This window comes from Bombina bombina, chromosome 4 (assembly GCF_027579735.1).
Source record: "Bombina bombina isolate aBomBom1 chromosome 4, aBomBom1.pri, whole genome shotgun sequence".
NCBI classification, from domain to species: Eukaryota; Metazoa; Chordata; class Amphibia; order Anura; family Bombinatoridae; genus Bombina; species Bombina bombina.
In genome coordinates, this window is record NC_069502.1 from 393157420 (window position 1) to 393179256 (window position 21837).

Sequence of the window (21837 nt, forward strand, 5' to 3'; positions counted from 1 at the left end):
TTACACAGGCCTATGGCCAAGCATTATACTCCTACCTCTGTAACTATGAGCATATGTCTATGTAACTCATTCAATACTTCGTGACTTGGGGACTGTAATAATCATATTCATGAGATAATACAATGCTATACACTCCTATCAAAAACTAAATAGTGGAGTCTCCCTAGTCTATTAACACAATAGTACAGTGCAGTTCGGTGTGACACAAAAATTGTAATCCGCTATTTTAGAGCTGGAGTACAAAGACTATCTATGCTATGGGGCACTTAAGGTACATTACATGAAAAATAAGATAATAGTGTTATCGTTCCACAAGAAATAATAATAACGGCGGATATTAGGACCTTGCATTAGCATAGTGAAGACATCCAAAAATAGCTCCTAGAATGTAATAGAGTTACAGCCCAAAATAGCCTATTCATACATAATGCATCCATAAATTAGTAGTGTCTCTACAGTTAGCAGAGCAGGTTTATGAAAGTATGAGTATTTATAGAACCTACAAATATACTAGAGAGACGTCCTATTAAGGCGTGTGGTAGAATAGGAATAGTAGCCATAACTGCATAAGTTTAGTCAGAGTGTTATTCAGACAATTAACATTATCTATGACCAATGTTGAACTAAGCACACAATGCAGTCATAGTTAGCCAAAAAATGTATATAACATATTAAAACTTTTATGAGCCAGAAGCAGGACAGACACAGACATTAATATTCAATTTTCGTGCATTGAGGCTGCACTCCAGAGGACAGCAAGTCCCTAAATTTCAGCAATACAAAATGTTATTTTAATATATAGTGGAAAACCCTGGGATAATAAGAGTTCATAAACCAGATCAGAAAGGAAAGTTATCAATCCTGAGTGAACTCACAGAGAGAAAAAACCCTGCAGTACTGCAAAGTCTTTCGACGGACCAGGGTTAGTGTAATAAGTCTATCCAATACCCAGTCTGCTAGACCTTATGTGCGGTAACTTGATGTATGAGGATTCTTTATCCACGTGGGTTGCTTCTGAGGCTTGCGCCATAACTGAGTGATCGGGCCACCTTCCACTATCATAAGCTAAGGACCCGCTAAGTGCCACCAGCTCTGCAATGTATAGTTTGGGCCCAGACATCCAGCTATCACCCACCCGCTGAATATTCTCATTTAATAGCGCTGCGGTACTTCGGCACAAATGTCGCGCGGTCAGCGAGAGGTAAGGTAGTATGTCTCTCTGCGATGGGTTTACCAGTCTCTGCACTATTATTGTTAAAAAGCTGGGAAGTATGAGGCAATCGGCAATGGCAGGTAGGTTAAAGGCATCTCCTCCTGTGTGCTGCAAGGCTCTTGATAGCTGGCGCGGTGTAGTCTGCTCTCCCCAATGTCGACTTCAAAGTGTCAGATAGGTCAGAGAAACAGCGTGTCATCTGTCGGCCAAAATTTTTCAGCAAGACATATACCGATTCATAGGTATCTTCATTTGTGGGTATTTTTGTAGACTTTGCCTCATATGGGCTCGGGTCGGTACCGGTGGAGGAAGGCCCGCAGATTTTGTTGTACATAAGTGCAGGGGCTCTCACCAAAAGGAGTTTACCGGGACTTGGGTAAATTGCATGTCTCGTCTTCTGGAAGACAATCTGTCAATTGTAGGCTAGGTAACGAATATATATATTCTGAATTAGTTCAGTATCTTGTTGAAAATAACTATATTGATTAGTCCAGGCCTAAGAGCTCAGGAAACATGCGACTGTCTAGTTCGGTAGTTGGCTCCGCCCCCCGATAAATGTGGTTTTATTATCAGTGGCCTTTCTTCACAAATTTTTAGTTTTAAGCATATTTTTATTTTCAGTATTTTTGTTGTAACTTAGTTTAAGGAGTGTGTGCCTGGAAACATAAAAAAAGATGAAATCTTCAAATAAAATAAAATGATGCATTATGCCAGCAATTTTTTTCCACACTGCTGTCTGGCGAAGCTTTGCAATGAGAATACAATCGTTTGTATTCCTGCTTGCTTTATGAATATCAATATTGCTGACGGAAGAGTGAAATATTTCTGCAACATTTCACACATTGAGGCCGAATTATCAAATGTCTGTCGGACCTGATCCGACAGTGCGGATCAGGTCCGACAGACATCAATGAATCCGGACAGCAATACGCTCTCCGTATTCAGCATTGCACCAGCAGCTCACAAGAGCTGCTGGTGCAGCGCCGCCCCCTGCAGACTCGCGGCCAATGGGCCGACAGCAGGGAGGTGTCAATCAACCCGATCATACTCAATCGGGTTGAATTGTGGCGTTTCCTGTCCGCCTCATCAGAGCAGGCGGACAGGGTTATGGAGCCTCATTGGCAGAAGAGCCTTATAAATCAGGCTAGACGTCTTAAATTTGAATAACCGCTTGTATATTTCAAGCAGATTTTGTCGCAAGTTGGCAGTTTCGCTTGATTTTGAGGAAGGGCCTATGTGGAAAGCAAACAATGTGTGGTATATATGTCAGTAGTATCATGCGGGTGAATTTCTTACATTGTACAAGGTTGAAAATTTGTTGCACTGAGATTTTAAGGTTCTACATGTAAAATAGATTAAAAAGATAGAGAAAGAAAACATCCTACTCCTTATTACCATTTATCCATATTTACATAGAGTGCTATTTCCCAAGGTAGCAAACATAAAACAACTTTCATTACATAAAATGAAAAACCCCAAAAATAATAAATAAATATATAAAATTTTAAAAAAAAAAAACCACCACACTCACAGGTGTGTAAAAGTTCTGCTTCGTAACCCAATCCTATAGATCTCCTCAAATAATCACCAAATCATCTTATCATTCCACAAGTAGACCCATATTAATAGTTTCACTATGTCTACATCCAAATGGGGAAAATTTCCCCTACAGAATTACTGTATTATTTTAGTAATTACCAATATGCTGGAGCATTAAGTATGGAATTTGTCTAAAAATGTGATACACAGTAAATTCTCAAAATTAAAAAAAAATATATTCAAATATTGTTAGGATATATTAGTATTACTGACGCCATTTTGTCTTAAGGCATCCATTTAGTCAAGAATGGTTTATTATAACAGCTTATTATGTACCAAGAAGTCTGTAGATGTTAGTAATACTTGCATAGATAGAATGGCCTTGTGAATGTTCCTGGCAATGTGCCTGGAAGCCCAGTTATCTATGTAAAATGCCCAAACGGCCTTGCTTTGGGGTGAGCTATGCACCCAGATGTACTTTTATTATTGTTATAGAAATACTCTTTAAAACTCCTCTTTTACCGAATTATATTATAATGAGCTTCTTTCGTCTCTGAGAAATACTGTGTAAGATGATGTAGTTATGAGCACGTCATTGTTTAACCCTATATGCTGTAACTATTGCCTATAAAACGTATTGTGCATCTTCCAATAAACATAACAGCTTTTAGACTGACTTGCTGCGTGTCTGATTTCTGTTCCCGAGATATCTAATCAGGTAACCCATTCAGTTCCAGGTGAAGGTGTAGAAAACTGTAAATGCTAACTGACACTCCCCCCCACTGAAAATAACACCTAACAATTCTGGTGTCAGAGCGTGGGATTCACACTGGGTAAGTAGATAAGTGTTTTTTACTCTGCTTTTTCCCTCTGTGAATCTGAATCAAATTTTTTTTATTTCTATAAAAGGTGTTAGTGATATATATAAAGGGTTAAAGTCCTTTTATAAGGGGTTCCTGCTGTGGAGGCGCAGGTTTGCGTGGGTTCCAATCCCAGCGCAATTTATAGTGGCAGCGCAAGTTTGAGTCTTGAGCTGTAATAACCCCTCTAAACAGGTTTCAGTCCTGCTAATTTAGACAGGTTTCAGTCCTGCTTGTGCGCAAGTTGAGGTGCAAAGGTAAGCGTACACTTGCGGTGGTTAAAGTCCTCGCGCAAGTTTGTAGCGCTATTTTACGGTGAGTTAAAGTCTCACCTGTGTTGAGGTTTGCTTATATATCCATATAATAGAGTTTAGTTTACCTATCACTGGAGCTGAATTGGTACTTGTTGATGCTTATTGCTTGATTGCTTGTGCTTTACTGCTGTATCATTTGTGCTGTGCTTAAGAATATGAAAGTAATTGCTGCTCTTATTGTGTTGTTAAAAAATGGGGTCTGCTCATAGCAAAATATTGATAATGCACAGAGAAGAGGAGACTGTTATTGCATCTTTAATGTCTACGAAGAGGTTAACAGTTTCATTTCAAGGCAGGGAGCTGTGCACTCCAAGCTGTCAGTGATCACAGCTCTGTAGATTCAGCTAGAAAGTTATGGGCAAAGAAGGAGGGCCACCGAGCGCACACACCAGATCACATATTCAGAGAAAAAAAAAACTGTTATAGAAGCTCCGTTTGTAACTATAGGGCTTAGTGATGTGTTGTAGCTGCTTGTTGCATACTGTGCTCATGGAAAAGTTCCTCAATCCCTGCACATAATGCTGTAATGTGACAGGTCGTATCTTACAAAAATAGCTTGGTATGTGAAAACTCTTTCTTTTGCTGTATGTGTGTTTGCAGTAATGAAAAGGAGATTCTGTGTATTTATATGTAAGAAGTGTTTGTCTGTCTGATGTATTCACTGTGTCCCATGTTAGGTGTAAAAGGTTTACTCTACACTAAATATCTGAGGATGTATTATCCTGTCTAAAATTTGTTTATGTCTCAATCTGCTGGGAAAATGTCCATTCCTTGCAAATTCGGACACTTTCAGATACATTTTAAATTTGGTGGAAAGTTATTCTCATTGTATTTCTAAATGTCTTTGGTATGTTTGAAATATATGTTTTCCTTAAAGAGAGAGAACGTTAATAAAATGTGTTTTCTGTGTCACTAAAAGTTTGCTATGTTAAAATTGCTGATTGTTGGAAGTGAATTTATGGTATGCAAGTTGATATAAGCTTGCATGTGTATCGCTGTAAATATCTGACCTTGGTGCATTCTTTCTGAATAGTAATTATTCAGGCTAGAGCTGTGTGTGTATATAAAAGTGTTTCTTAGTTAAGGAATATGACGCTGTAATTAAGTATTTTAAAGTGTTATTGTTGGAACTTGATTTTAAAGTCATATGTATGTGTTTCTTATTAATTATGTGTGTTATTATTGGCATTTTTAGTTTTAAGTGATATTTGTTTTATGCAAATAAAGACTGAAGAGAGATTTAGCGTGTTTCCACCTGTTGAGACATATAAATATATTGTTTTTGTAAGTGAACTAATTAAGGAATTTGTAAGTGCGATGATGTTTATGTAACTTTTGGTCACGTTCTGGTAAATAAAAAGAGTTTTTTTTTCTGGCAAGTGATTAACAGGTTTATGTGCATAATGTAAGATTCCCGCAAGGAGTTAAAAACAGTAGAAAAGAAAAGACTATATGCTGCATGTTATTAAATGTATCTGAAGTATTTGGGTCTGTTTCTGTTGCAAGTAGATTAATTCAGAAGAGTTTTAATATAAATTGGTAACATATTACTGTGAAATATTATTTACTAGTCCTAAAGCCCGTTGACACGGGCCGTGTTGTGATTCTCTCTCTCTCTCTCTCTCTCTCTCTCTCGTCCTCGCGCGCCTCTGTGTTTCAGCTGAGCTGCCGGGTCCTCGCGCGCCTCTGTGTTTCAGCTGAGCTGCCGGGTCCTCGCGCGCCTCTGTGTTTCAGCTGAGCTGCCGGGTCTCTCGCAGCGCCTCTGTGTTTCAGCTGAGCTGCCGGGTCCTCGCGCGCCTCTGTGTTTCAGCTGAGCTGCCGGGTCCTCGCGGCAAGAGTTTGTCTGAACTGCGCATGACGGCTTCAGACAAACTCTTGTCTTTTATTATATAGGATGCTGTGATGGTTCTCATTTAAATATGCAGGTTATGATACAGTAAAGAAGTAGAATTTTATGGTAAATAACACAAGTTTCCTAATCATGGCTAGGTTATATAATTCATATACATATTATAAATGGTCAGTCCTTAAAGGGACAGTTCAATGATTTGTTATTCCCAGCTGTGAAGTATAAAAAGAGAAATTGTATTTTCAGGTTTATTTGTATATATGAAATAGTTGCTGTTGTGCTTTTAAATCACAGCCTATTACAATGGGTTAAGTTTCAGGTTATAGCACATCTCATTGTCCTGGAAAACTGAACTATTTGTAAACAATTAAAGGCACTCCATCAGGTGAGATGGATCATTGGGAACAATTTAAAGGGGAAATTTTTGGGCAAACTGTCCTTTTAATCTATTATTGTAAATTATTATTCTTATTCTTTGTAGAAAGCTCATTTTGTTGTATACAATTGTTATATTTAGTTAGAGAGCTGCAGAATGTTGAATATCAGATTATATACAAAAAAATAAATCAAATAATTGTGTATTTATTAAAATCTTGGTTATATAAAAGTATAGACTGGATTCTAGAGCTTTTCACAAATTATTTGTGCCAAACATGATTTTTTTAACAGTGGGTTTACACTGTGCATGCAAGCAGGGGGCTATATAGAACAGTGGCTGTACCATTATTATCTGACCTTTCCCAGAATATAGTATGTAGGTGTTTGTGTGTTCCTTTGTAAATTTATGGTTAGGGATTTTATTTGTAAATATGCAACTGGAGTTTATTGATCTTCTGAAGTGATTGCATTATTAGAATGATCTCATAGTATTGTGCAGGGTAGAATTTGAAAAACCAGGGCATAGAAGGTTGTTATAGGATTTTAATTATTTGTAGTGTTTTGCTAGAATGTAGTATTTTTCAGTGCTGTGTTTCAGTGAATGTACATATATGTGTTAAATTTCAGGTTGATTGTGGTTGTTAAAAGTTTGTGCCGGCTGTTAATGTTTTGTTTTGTGGAATGGACAGTTGGTTTTAAGTGTTTTCTAGGAGAATGTTATGTTTTTATGTTTAATGAATATGTGTGGAAGGGTGCTGTATGAATGGAATATTGAATATTGAGGTGTATTTGATTTTGTCTGATTTTAAGAATAGTATACTACTTCTTTTAGGAGTGCATGGATTGTCTTTTAGTTTGCTGTCATATTGTGTTTGCGTGACACATAAGGTGCTTCACGCAAACAACGGGGGGAGTATTGATGAGCATAGAGGAGCATAGATGAGTATCTTTATGTGATTTGGGTGATTGTTTTTAAGTAAGAAAATGAATCTAAAATGTTTTTTTTGTTGTTGTTATTAACACAATATTTGTATTTGCAGGATGAGATCATGAAGCTGTATCCAGAAAGTAAAAACACTAACTAAATTATTTTTGAGTTTTTCATATATCATATAATATAAAAGAAGATAAAAGACCTTTTGTCAAGTTTGTTTTAACCACCACACTACAGTAAAAAGTGCTGAACTATCTTTTGGATCCATTCTTTGCTTTGCATGCTGGTACCAGACCCAGAACTGGACTCTGGGTAATCTATGACTGTTTCATATGATGGGTGTCTTAGGGACATAAAGACTATCCTTCTCTTTACTGTGCCTTGCCTATTGGAATTAAGGACCTGTTGACCTGTTACACTGTTACAGAGTCATCCACATTTAAATTAGGGGAGTATTGTTTTAACTTGTTTACTTCTATTGCTTGTTTTGTATTCTCTTGTAATTGTGTTATTTTTATTGATCATACAAGTTATAAGAAGTCATATAGCTTTGTCTGCAGAAAAGTATGCCTTATTTGTATTAGTACAACATTATAGTTTATGTACTTAAACAAAGTAACCCTTTAGATAAGTGTAACTCTAAACCTTGCAGTATTGTAATCTATTGAATGGCCCACTGAGTATAGAGCATACGTTTGCCCCTTTATAGTTTAAAGAAAATGCTGCAATATCTCAGAATATTCTAGACCGTTCACCCTTGTAGAACACAGTGAGGACAGGGCCGGATTGGGCCGCCGGGATACCGGAAAAAATCCCGGTGGGCCGTCTGGGCAGTGGGCCGGCAGTTGGCAGCTACACAGAGAGCTCAGCACATGCAGGGCCGGCCGGCATTGAAGCAGTGTGAAACATTATTTATGTGCGCTGCGCACGGCACTGTCAGCACAATGACTGTCAGGACACTCTAAGTAATCAGTAGTATTACGGCCACTGTTTAATTCCTTATGAGTCCTTAGACTGCTTGTGCCAGGTATTAATACAATTTGGAGTAAGCTTACTTAATGTAAATTTCATGCATTTTGTTTTTTCATGCATCTGAGATTCATTACGGACAAGATCCAGTAACATGTCTGCATGCGGGGGGCATTATTGTGGTATAGATTGTTATGCCTCAGGTACAACAAGGGGCCATGATTTCCCTCCCCTACTGAGTAATCTTTATTCTGCGCGGCGGCAGTAGAAGTTAGAACACAGAGCAGTGCCGTACTCATGGCCCGCCCCCAGCACCCTGCTTCCCCTTCCGATTGGCTGCTTGCCGCCCCCCTCCGTTTTGCATGTGCCACTGCCGCCCAGGAGCTACAGGCTGCTGTGCGACGTGGGAAAGAGTTGCAAGACCTGCTGGGGATGGATCATGGATGCTGCTGTCTTGTCTAAATGATAAGACTAATTGCTGGCTGCTACTGATCCTCTCTGCATCCTCTAGGTACTCCACTGGGCATTGCGCTACACAGTTCAAGGCGCTCGGGCAAGAATCAGAGGTCTCCAGAGCCAACAGTCGAGTGACAGCCGGTGAGAGCAGGCAATGCAGGCTAATTTATTAGTAGATGAATACTAAAAATGAGGTCAGAAGCAGGGGTTTTGGCACAAGAGTCTATAACATGGAGAACTATATATATATATATATATATATATATATATATATATATTTGGCTCCTAATTACAATGATTTCCCTGTTTTTCCCTGTTTTTGCTGAAATGTTTAGCCTGATATAAACATGATCTAACCCACGACGAGGTGTAAACTTCTATAGATTATCTATAGCTTGGCTACTTTGATATAACACATGCTGTTAATATACTCTCTGACAGGATGAGAATATACGCAGCCACTGTCTGTCCATTTTAGATGTATATGCTACCTATTAACATTTAGTGTGATATGATTTTGTTTTTGAAATATGTGCTATGCAACACTTAATGCTGATGATCTGAGTGAGCCTGTAAACCTGACGATTGTACATTTGCAGGGCCGGGGGGGGGGGATCTGAGGCAGAGGGGGGGCTGGGCCGGCCATACAAATTTCCAGGGCCGGTCTGATTTCCCAGTCCGGCCCTGAGTGAGGGCACGTCTCAGCTAGAAATTTATATCAATTATACAGAGAAATATGTTTTTGGGAGTAGTATAATTATAGTGATATTGATGGTATATTTTCTACCTACAATGGCTTTTATTGGAGCTGCGTTATGAAAGCAAATGTATTTTTCCCTTTATTAACTGGTATGGTATCTGCAATTTGAGTTTTGTAATTCCAGATGTTTGTCAGTGAAAGGTATTATCTTACCATAAAGATGTTTACCTTTAAAAATATGTTATGTTATGATTGTATTCTTTCCTCATACAGGAGTGTGAGAGAATTTAAGTTGCATAATATAATTATTAAATTAGTAGTGTATATCAGATGAGACAGCTAACTCTATTAAAGTGAAGGTAAAGTTAACCTCATCTCTATCTATAATATCATTAAATGTTTAAAAATAATATGACTTTCATTCATCATATTTGATATAAATCGTTATATTTAAATATATTACCTTTATAATTTGATTTTTTTTTCGTTCCCAAATTGAACCTGTAAAATTTTTTTTTTTTACTTTCAATCACGTGTTTTTTTTAACCAACAGATTTTTAGGCCGTTAGGCGGCCGTCAACCGACGTCATGCACCGCTTTACTCGTCGCCGCATATGCAAATGAGTTTTATTAGGTTTCTCAACCCTGCGCGCTCCTGTTTCGCGCATGTGTGTTTCCTACTACCAGGTGGGAATCCCCACAGACTACGTCATCTCTTTTTACAGACGCCTTTTATAACCTGCTCAAGTTGTAATAATGTGCCTTGTTACCTGCACAGCCTTGTTACCTGTCTGTACGATCAGAAACAGGAGCTGCATTTATTGATATCGTTGAAACGTTTCTTAAAAACATTGATCTATCAACTCGGTTTGCCCAATTGTACTATAGATTCTATAGTATAATTGGGCAAACTATCACCTAGATTTAGAGTTCTGCGTTAGCCGTCAAAAGCAGCGTTAAGGGCTCCTAACGCTGCTTTTGGCCGCCCCACTGGTATTTAGAGTCAGGCAGGTACAGGTCTACCGCTCACTTTCCCTACCCCCGCGATTCAGGCTACCGCAGATCCCCTTACGCCAATTACGTATCCTATCTTTTCAATGGGATCTGCCTAACGCTGGTATTTGGAGTCTTGGGAGAAGTGAGCGGTAGAGCCTCTACCGACAAGACTCCAACCGCAAAAAAAAAAGTCAGTAGTTAAGAGCTTTATGGGCTAACGCCGGAATATAAGCTCTTAACTACTGTGCTATAAAGTACACTAACACCCATAAACTACCTATGTACCCCTAAACCGAGGCCTCCCCACATCGCCGCCACTGTAATACATTTTTTTAACCCCTAATCTGCCGACCGGACACCGCCGCCACCTACATTATCCCTATGAACCCCTAATCTGCTGCCCCTAACATCGCCGACCCCTATATTATATTTATTAACCCCTAATCTGCCCCCCCCCAACGTCACCACTACCTAACTACACTTATTAACCCCTAATCTGCCGACCGGACCTCGCCGCCACTATAATAAATGTATTAACCCCTGAACCGCCGCACTCCCGCCTCGCAAACACAATAATAATTTGTATTAACCCCTAATCTGCCCTCCCTAACATCGCCGCCACCTACCTACAATTATTAACCCCTAATCTGCCACCCGCACCATCGCTGCTACTATAAAAAATGTATTAACCCCTAAACCTAACTCTAACCCTAACACCCCCCTAACATAAATATAATTTAAATTAAACGAAATAATATTCCTAAAATTAACTAAATTATTCCTATTTAAAACTAAATACTTACCTATAAAATAAACCCTAATATAGCTACAATATAACTAACAGTTACATTGTAGCTATTTTAGGATTTGTATTTATTTTACAGGCAACTTTGTATTTATTTTAACTAGGTACAATAGCTATTAAAGGGACATAATACTCATATGCTAAATCACTTGAAAAGTATAACTGTAAAAAGCTGACAGGAAAATAACCCCTGAGCATCTCTATGTAAAAAAGGAAGATATTTTACCTCACAATCTCCTCAGCTCAGCAGAGTAAGTTCTGTGTAAAAAGTTATACTCAGCTGTTCCCAGCTGCAGGTAAAAAAAAAATTAAAAAACTGAAAGAAATGAACAGCAGCCAAATCAGCATCAGCAGTGCTGAGGTCATGAACTCTTTTACTGTGATTCATGAGATTTCACTTAACTCTCATGAGATTTAATAGTAAGCTGAATAGGGAATAATATGAGAGTGCACGAGGCTCATCCCCTAAGAGTGTCCCAGAACAGACACACTAAAATGCTGCTTAGAAATCCTTTACAATGGGAGGTGGCTACTGAGGAACTTTTGAGGTAAAATATCTTTCTTTTTTACATAGAGATGTTCAGGAGATATTTTCTAGTCAGCTTTTTACTAGCTATACTGCATCACTTTTCAAGTGTTTAAACATTTGGGTATTATGACCCCTTTAAATAGTTCATAACCTATTTAATAGCTACCAAGTTAAAATAACCTACAAATTACCTGTAAAATAAATCCTAACCCTAAGTTACAATTAAACCTAACACTACACCTATCATTCATTCATTAAATAAATTACCTACAATTACATAAAAATACAATAAAAATAAACTATTCTATAATTAAAAAACAAACACTAAATTACAAAAATAAAAAGAATTACAAGCAGTTTAAACTAATTACACCTAATCTAAGACCCTAATAAAATAAAAAAGCCCCCCAAAATAAAAAATTCCCTACCCTATTCCTAAAATACAAAAGTAATCAGCTCTTTTAACCAGCCCATTCGACCGACTAACGATGAATGAAAGTTCCTTTAAGGGACGTCATTCAAGATGGCGTCCCTTCAATTGGCTAGAATTCTATCAGCCAATCGGAATTGAAGGGACGCCCATCTTGGATGACGTCCCTTAAAGGAAACCTTTCATTCGCTCGTTAGTCCGTCGTAGAAGAGGATGGCTCTGCGTTGGCTCATTTGAAGATGGCTCGCTCCGGATGGATGAAGATTGAAGACGCCGCCTGGATGAAGACTTCAACCTGCATGGAGGGACCTCCTTCTTGCCCCGCTTGGATGAAGACTTCTACCGGATGTTGACCTCCTCTGCGCACCTTGGATGAGAATTCGGCTCAGCTGAGTGACGAAGACTCAAGGTAGGGAGATCTTCAAGGGGTTAGCGATAGGTTTTTTTTTAAGGGGGGTTTGGGCGGGTTAGAGTAGGGGTATGTGGGTGGTGGGTTGTATGTTGGGGGGGGGGTATTGCATTTTTATTTTCATGCAAAAGAGCTTTTTACTTTGGGCAAGGCCCCGCCAAAAAGCCCTTTTAAGAGCCGGTTAAAAGAGCTGATTACTTTGTGAACTTTAGAATAGGGAATTTTTTATTTTGGGGGGCTTTTTTATTTTATTAGGGGGCTTAGATTAAGTGTAATTATTTTAAACTGCTTGTCATTTTTTTTTTGTAATTTAGTGTTTGTTTTTTTGTATTATAGAATAGTTTATTTTATTGTATTTATTTTAATGTAATTGTAGGTAATTTATTTAATTAATGTAATGATAGTGTAGTGTTAGTTTAATTGTAACTTAGGTTAGGATTTTATTTTTATAGGTAATTTTGTAGTTATTTTAACTAGGTAGCTATTAAATAGTTATTAACTATTTAATAGCTATATTGTACCTAGTTAAAATAAATACAAAGTTGCCTGTAAAATAAATATTAAATCCCTAATATAGCTACAATATAACTATTAGTTATATTGTAGCTATATTAGGGTTTATTTTATAGGTAAGTATTTAGTTTTAAATAGGAATAATTTAGTTAATTTTAGGAATATTATTTTGTTTAATTTAAATTATATTTATGTTAGGGGGGTGTTAGGGTTGAGGTTTAGGGGTTAATAACTTTATTATAGTAGCGGCGACGGTGTGGGCGGCAGATTAAGGGTTAATAATTGTAGGTAGGTGGCAGCGATGTTAGGGAGGGCAGATTAGGGGTTAATAGTGTTTGTGAGGCGGGAGTGCGGCGGTTTAGCGGTTAATACATTTATTATAGTGGCGGTGAGGTCCGGTCGGCAGATTAGGGGTTAATAAGTGTAGGTAAGGTAGCGGCGACGTTGGGGGGGCAGATTAGGGGTTAATAAATATAATATAGGGGTCGGCGGTGTTAGAGGCAGCAGATTAGGGGTTCATAGGGATAATGTAGGTTGCGGCTGTGTCCGGAGCGGAAGATTAGGGGTTAATAATAATATGCAGGGGCCCCAAGGCAGAACATACAGTGATGTGAGATGTCATCGCAGAAAATGCAGCATGTCTGCAGAAAGAACAGGACACATGCAGGAGCTGTTAGCGCTTGAATTTTGTAGTGCTGCTCCACATTAGACTATTCTCTACAAACAGAGCTGTGCTCTTGCTGCACTGTGTAAATTTTCCTTAAAGGGCCATAATACCCAAATGTTTAAACACTTGAAAGTGATGCAGCATAGCTGTAAACGGCTGACTAGAAAAATACACACTGAGCATCTCTATGTAAAAAGAAAGATATTTTACCTCAAAAGTCTCCTCAGTAGCCACATCCCATTGTAAAGGATTTCTAAGCAGCAAATCAGTATGTCTGTCCCGGGACAGCTGAAGGGGCGAGCTTACGTGCACTCTCATCTTATTTCCCTATTCTGTTTAAAGGAAGTTTGCTATGAAATCTCATGAGAGTTAAGTGAAATCTCATGAGATCACAGTAAAAGAGTTCATGACCTCAGCACTGCTGATGCTGATTGGCTGCTGTTCATTTCTTCATTTTTTTTTTCCTGCAGCTGGGCTGCAGCGGAGTATAACTTTTTACACAGAACTTACTCTGCTGAGCTGAGGAGATTGTGAGGTAAAATATCTTCCTTTTTTACATAGAGATGCTCAGGTGATATTTTCCTGTCAGCTTTTTACAGTTATACCTGCATCAGTTTCAAGTGATTTAGCATATGAGTATTATGTCCCTTTAAACAGTGCAATCCAGGGCAAACTGCTGTTTGAAGTGAGCAGTCAAATATGCAGTAGCGCATTGCTTGTTGACTGTCTCTCAGATTTTTTCAAACCCGCCTCTTAGCCTTTCCAAGTTTGCAAAGCTGTTTATTCTGAATATAAGAGCACTGCATATTTTTATTACTACATTTCTATGTTAGATCAAAAGAAAAGGAAACAGATTTATTAGAAGACATTTTAAAATGTCTTTTTTTTCAGTATGCAGCTAATTTGCAATGCAATTTTCAACTACTGCACTATAACTATTATAAAACATTAAAAATTGCTTAATTCTTCAGTTAACCCAATTGCAAATTAAACTGGTTCCTTAGTGTAAACTCGTCTAATTTAAAATTTAATTTTATTTAAAAAATGAACCTGCAGATAAATTTTCACAAAAAAATCTCATTGCAGAAAAGTAAAGAACAAGTCTTGCCTCTGGGTGCATGGGGTCAGCGATAGCGAGGGGGCGGGGCGGCAGATTAGAGGTTAATAAGTGTAAGGTTAGGGGTGTTTAGACTCGGGGTTCATGTTAGGGTGTTAGGTGCAGACTTATAAAGTGTTTCCCCATAGGAAACAATGGGGCTGCGTTAGGAGCTGAATGCTGCTTTTTTGCAGGTGTTAGGTTTTTTTTCAGCCCAAACTGCCCCATTGTTTCCTATGGGGATATCGTGCACGAGCACGTTTTTCCAGCTTACCGCTACCGTAAGCAACGCTGGTATTGAGGGTTAAAGTGGAGCTAAGTTAGGCTCAATGCACCCTTTTTTGAGCCTAACGCAGCCCCTCAGACAACTCTAAATACCAGCGTTGTTGGAAGGGTGCGCTGGAAAAAAAAGCAGCGTTAGCTACGCGGGTCTTTACCGACAAAACTCTAAATCTAGGAGAAAGTTAATAGATCGATGTTTTTAAGAAACGTTTCAGCGATAGCAATAAATGCAGCTCCTGTCTCTGATTGCATAGTAGTAAATGAATATACCTATTTATTCACTACTATGTTACAAGGCAAATTAGCGCATGCGCATTTTAAAGTAATAGGATGGGCATTGATTACCATCGGCGAGTAGCGCATGCGCAATTGAATTCGGGGTTGTGCACGCGCATTTGAGAGCGGGTGGGACCGCTGAAGACATAACTAAATGCCTAAGAAGGAAGTAGGGCTTGGGAGGAGCCGGGAGATAAACAGTAGGGAATTGGAAATTAGTTTTTTTAAGAAAAATATTTGAAAAATAAAAAGATGACTTAGCGACTATTATAAGGTTATAGGGAGAAATGGTATATTTGATTCAATAAACGATAACTTTACCTTCACTTTAAGATCATAGTTGGAAAATGTTAAACATTACATCAAGTTGCTTTGCAGAATAAAGCAACACTAGGTTATTTTTATTATTTAGTAGTTCAAAAAAGAAGGTGTGAAGAAATTAATTTTAAAGAAAATATTTTTATTGACTGTTTTATTATTCATTTTTGTTGCAGGGCAGGCCTTAGCATAAGTTACTTAGCATAACCATACAGCCTCTTGATGAAGTCTAGCAGTTTTTACTTGCTTAGTATTCGTGTTTAAGGTATCATTTAAATTGTATACAGAAGCTGTGAGTTATTCTCTGTAAAAGTATAATCAATGTATTTAGTTTGTATTATATATCCACAATGTTTTCCTGGTTTTAAATGACATAGGATAAGTTAAGCTATTTAAGGAAATGGTGATGCTTACAAAAAGGTGAAAGAAGTTTTATTGGACATAATTGTGATTGTATCAGGGTGTGTGCTCATCTTGTGCTGTTTCATTATCTCCTTAGACTCCTTCTGACTTGAGTGTCTGCTTGCTATGAGGATCCACCTGCTATCCTTGTCTACCCCATGAACAAACCATCAGACTTACAGCATATACCTGCAGATGGACACTGGCAAAGCACCCCTACTGCAAATGGACTATGGAATTGAAGCAGAGTGTCTGAGGGAGGTGGAGCTCTAAGAGAACAAAGAATGTTATTAAAGTGATCAGAGGCCACCCAGAGATACTTATGCTGTTCCCATGTCATGCTTCACTGTGGAGAGTGTACAGAGCAGGAAACTGTAGATGCTATTTGGGGATGCTAGCTATGCAGGTTGATAAATAAAGATGCAGCATTGTTTGGGGGTAGATAGGGGGCTGGTTGGGTCTTTGTGCAGATAAGACCAGTAGTTTGAGGATGCTGGGAGGTAGACGGAGGGCATTGGAGAGACCGCACCTATGAGCAGTGACAAATTGTGCCCTATTGGCCTATTCAGTTATTAAATTTTGTCTATATCTACCCAAGCCTTGCAAGAAAATACAGAACTTATTTCAGCTGTTCCCCTGCTTTGCAAACAGCCTGATTTTAAAGCATATCTACCCAAGTCTTGCAAGAAAATACAGAACTTATTTCAGCTGTTCCCCTGCTTTGCAAACAGGTAGCTTCTGGAAGATAGTAATATAATTATATTTTACCTAAATGCATATTTTATCACTATTATGTCTGACCATTATGTTAAAAGTTAGTTTTAACCAGCTAAGGCCCATATATCTTTTTTGTACTTTAATGGTTTTATTCCCCTACATGAATACCTCTGTCTTATCTCTGTAATTTTAACTTACCCCGTGTTTTTGCTTGAATGACCCTTAGCTCAAATGTCCATAGATAAACCCTCCCCATTCCTTTAAATTTTTGCAGGCCAATCTGACGCTAATATATCTCTCTCCTTCAGCCTGATTTTAAAGCATATCTACCCAAGCCTTGCAAGAAAATACAGAACTTATTTCAGCTGTTCCCCTGCTTTGCAAACAGGTAGCTTCTGGAAGATAGTTTCCCTCCCACCCCGCCCCTCACCCCACCCACCCCAGGCTCATTTCTTCATTTATAGATAGTCTCCCACACTACTTTCATTCTCCTTAAATGACAGCTGCAAACACTGATCAGCACATCCTTCCTTTTACTTAACCCTATAGAATACATACCCTCTTTTCCTACAAATAGCTATATATCACACATCAATAGTGTATTTATTTTTTATCTACACACCTCATATCACTAACATGAATCCAAATATGACCATACTGTTATTCATGATAACCCTTTTCTCACTCCAATTTTGTTCACATAATAACCGCCATAAGCACACACATCTAACTGGAAGACAAATTATCATACACCATGGCCTGCTCTGTTGCTGTAACTTATCTGCTGAGTGCTGGTGGAAAGTTATAAAAAATAACCCTCCTACCCCCACCTCACAATATTATAAAGTATCACATTCACTATATGGTCAAACAAAAATTATTTCCAAATTCCTATTCCTTATGTTACTTGCCCTTGCAAATTATGTAGAGTCTAACCCTGGTCCCCTAACAAATTCCATTCCTAGCCTTCCAGCTAAAAAAGGCCTCTCCTTTGTGCACTGTAATATCCACAGCTTACTACCAAAAATTGATGCACTGCAAGCTTGGTGTTTACAATACAAGCCCAAAATCATTGTGATCTCTGAATCGTGGCTAACCGCAAAAATACCTGACCCTGCCATTGTAATACATGGGCATTCATGCCATAGAAATGATAGAGCAAAGAGAGGAGACTGCATTGTAATTTATGTTGACAATTCCACAAAGTACACCCCCTTACAAAAATCTAGCTCTCCTGCCACCTTTGATTTCCTTTCTGGCACAATTGAGATCCCATGCAGTAAATCAATAATTGTTGCAGGGATCTACCGCCCACCTAACTCCCCTGTACATTCCCTTTCTGACATAGCAAATCTCCTTAGTGAAACCATAGCTCAAAACCCAAAAAGTGAAATTTTGGTTTTTGGAGATTTTAATATTGATTGGCTGAATCCAAAAAATAATAGTTGTCGCTCGCTGTTTAAATCTTTGCAGCTAACGCAATTAATCTCCTCCCCAACTCGCATAAACATCAAAAGCCATAATCACACCCTGCTTGACTGGATTCTCTCCACTTCTCCCGACTGAATCCAGGAGGACTGAATCCAGGAGGGAGGTGTTCTCCCTAACTATTTCAGTGACCACTGCCTAGTGTACTGAGTGCGCAAAATAAAGGCAACTAAATCCTCTCCTAAGGTTAAAATCACCAGGTCCTTCAAAAAATGTAATCTTCAATCATTTCTAAATGACATCAAGAACCTCCCCTAGCACAGATTAAACCTAATCCCAGATCTAGATTCTGCAGTTGAATTCTTTCAGTCTGAACTCCTACAAGTTTGGAATTTGCATGCCCCGTTGCGTAAGGTGAGAGTAAAACGAGCACACTTAAATTGGATCACAGCTGACCTCATTCAAATGTACCAGTTTTGGGATTCATTGTGGTCAAAGTTCAAGCATACAGAGTAGTGCCTATCCATAAAAGTGAGGAGTTAACCTTGGTTTCTAATTATCGTCCTATATATTTGCTCCCAGTATTGTCAAAAATCTTAGAAAAATGTGTCCATACGCAACTATGTGAGTATTACCAACAATCTAACTATCTGACCGAATCACTCCACTACAACTGCCCTCCTAAAAGTTTGCAACGACATACAAACTGGCATGGAACAAGGAGACCTAACTGGAGCTATTTTCCTTGATTTTGTAAAGGCCTTTGACACAGTAGACCACGACATACTACTGCTCAAACTAAAAAACTCAGGTATTGGTGATCGTCCGCTAACCTGGTTTCGATCATATGTATCAGATCGATCACAAAATGCCTCCGTTTCTGACAGCGACTCCCTCCCTCTCCCAGTCACGTGTGGTGTTCCCCAAGGTTCCATTCTCTGCCCCCTACTACTCACATTATTTAGAAATGATCTGCCTATTGTCTGCAAATCCTCAATTGTACACATGTACGCAGATGACACGGTAATCTATGCAAACAATTCCGATCTGCCGCAGCTTGAAGCAGTGCTCCAAGACCAATTCACAAAGGTAGAAAAGTGGATCTCAAAAAACAAACTCTTCCTAAACACTGACAAAACTGTCACAATGATCTTTGGAACGGGACCTAAATTACACAAATTACAAAATTCCCATCTACGCATCAAAACAAAATCCAATTGCACGATGACCGCAGTCCACGCTTTCAAATACTTGGGTATGTTGTTAGACCCCAATCCCTCTTTTGGCCTCCACATAGAAAAACTTGCATCTAAACTTTATCCAAAACTAGGTGCCCTGTACAGAAACAAATCCTGCCTCAGCCTTACAGTAAAGGAAAAGATTGTACAGCAAATGCTGATGCCTATCATGGATCACAGGGACGTAGTTTATGCACCTGCACCGCAAACTCACCTTAATAAACTTAATACATTGTATAACTCGTTCTGCCGCTTTGTGCTACAATGTAACTACAGGACCCACCATTGTGACATGCTAAAAGAACTAAACTGGCTGTCTGTGGAATCCAGACGCTCCCTCCATCTTTCCTGCCTTGTGTTTAAGAGCCTTTCTGGGAAGTTCCCACCCTACCTGAGCAGAATGCTCTCCCCGGCTATTCCCACCTCCTATAACCTCCGACCCAATACCAGCACATTATTTAGCTTGCCTCAATACAAAAAGAAAGCAGCTCGATCCTCCTTTTCCTACAGAGCACCACAATTATGGAATGACCTCCTGCACACTTTCAAACCTTCCCCAAGCCTAATATCCTTTAAGAGATCCCTCTCTACAAATCTCAAAACAGAATGCACCTTTCATGGTTGATTAAATATTTCCTACCTGTTCTATGTTAAATTTTTTGCATATATTGTGTATTATTATTGTTTTTGTATTTTATTGTACCCTATTGTATCAATGCAATGTCTTGTGGACCCAGGACATACTTGAAAACGAGAGAAATCTCAATGTATCCTTCCTGGTAAAATATTTTATAAATAAATAAATATATTATAACAGGAAATGTGAATACATTTCTCTACAGTATTCTCACATAGATTCATGTTATACCGAAGTATTAGGCTTATATTGTGGTTAATAGATTTAGTAATTTCCTGTGCCTTTTATATAGTCATTCAATTCTCATAGTATGTTATTCTGGTAGAATAAAAGGGTGGTATGTTAGGATATATTAGCATTACTGACGCCATTTTGTCTTAAGGCATCTATTTTGTTAAGAATGGTTTATTATAACAGCTTATGTACCAAGAAGTCTGTAGATGTTAGTAATACTTGCATAGATATAATGGCATTGTGAATGTACCTGGCAATATGCCTGGAAGCCCCGTTATCTATGTAAGATGCCCAAACGGCCTTGCTTTGGGCTGAGCTATGCGCCCAGATGTACTTTTATTATTGTTATAGAAATACTCTTTAAAACTCCTCTTTTACCCAATTATATTATAATGAGCTTCTTTGTTCCTGAGAAATACTGTGTAAGATGATGTAGTTATGAACACGTCGTTGTTTAACCCTATATGCTGTAACTATTGCCTATAAAAAGTATTGTGCATCTTCCAATAAACAGCTTTTAGACTGACTTACTGCGTTCCAGAGATATCTCGTCAGGTAACCCATTCAGTTCCAGGTGAAGGTGTAGAATACTAACTGACACTCCCCCCCCCCCCCGAAAATAACACCTAACAAATATGCTATTGGGCTATCAGCTCAAAAAGATTATTGCAAGGTTATAAGAGCTTAAATCGCACTGATGTACAGTTTGCCAAAGAAATCTTTCTCATATTATTAGAAAAAAAGAATATATGAGGTAAAACACTGTTGTTGAAGCACTAAAATGAGTCCCGGGTCAGAACGTTTCCCAATACTGTTTTATTAGGTAAGGCGAAGAGGGCAGAACTAGTAATGTAAAAAATAGGTTATTATTATAATTCTCGGTTATTTGTAGAGCGCCAACAGATTCCGCAGCGCTAGGTTATCAGTTTTATCAGTGTATACACACCTGTGCAGTTATGGTTTCTGTCAACTCATTGTCCAAAAATTTACGCTTTTGATTAGATTCCGTTGTCATCTTCTCAATCTGCAGAGATAGCTCCTACAAAGGCATAATGTTATATATTAATATTACATTAATGAAGAAGCAGATATAAACTGTGCAATGACTTATTGTGTCATTTTCTAATACTTCACCATGCTTTCTCTTACACAATTCACACTCTACACTAACAATCACCATGTGTAACATTATCTCTTTCCTCTATGTTCTGTTTTTCTTTATTACTCCAGAGGTAGCCAGTCAGAAAAAGACTGTAACCTATACGACCCTATAGGCTAGCGCTCATTACATGACTATCCAAATCTGATACAAACTACTGCACATTTGTAACAATGTAAATATAACGTGAAACACTGTTACCAACATGTAGAAACATGAGAAATATTTAAAAAACACTAATACAACTGTATGAAAAAAAAACATAAAACCAAGCAACAATATACACTCAATTAATATAACTTTATAAGTGTTTAAAATGCTATTTTAGTACTAAATTGATCATAGTGCTAATCATAATTATTCCTCACAATTTATTCAAAATATAGTATTGTACAAGATATAGAAGTTGTAGTATTAAATGGTTTAATGATTTAAATCTGTTATCATTTTAAAATACTGCATCCAAACAATAACATCCACTAATTCTAA

General features: G+C 38.2%; 1 protein-coding gene across 1 annotated transcript in view; it reads right to left on the minus strand.

Annotated features, from left to right (window-relative positions):
- CCDC39 (coiled-coil domain containing 39) overlaps positions 1–21837 on the minus strand; it is a 151888-nt gene that overhangs the window by 115095 nt on the left and 14956 nt on the right. Inside the window, 1 exon segment of the mRNA XM_053710170.1 lies at positions 21136–21228. Coding sequence (XP_053566145.1) covers positions 21136–21228 — 93 coding nt within the window.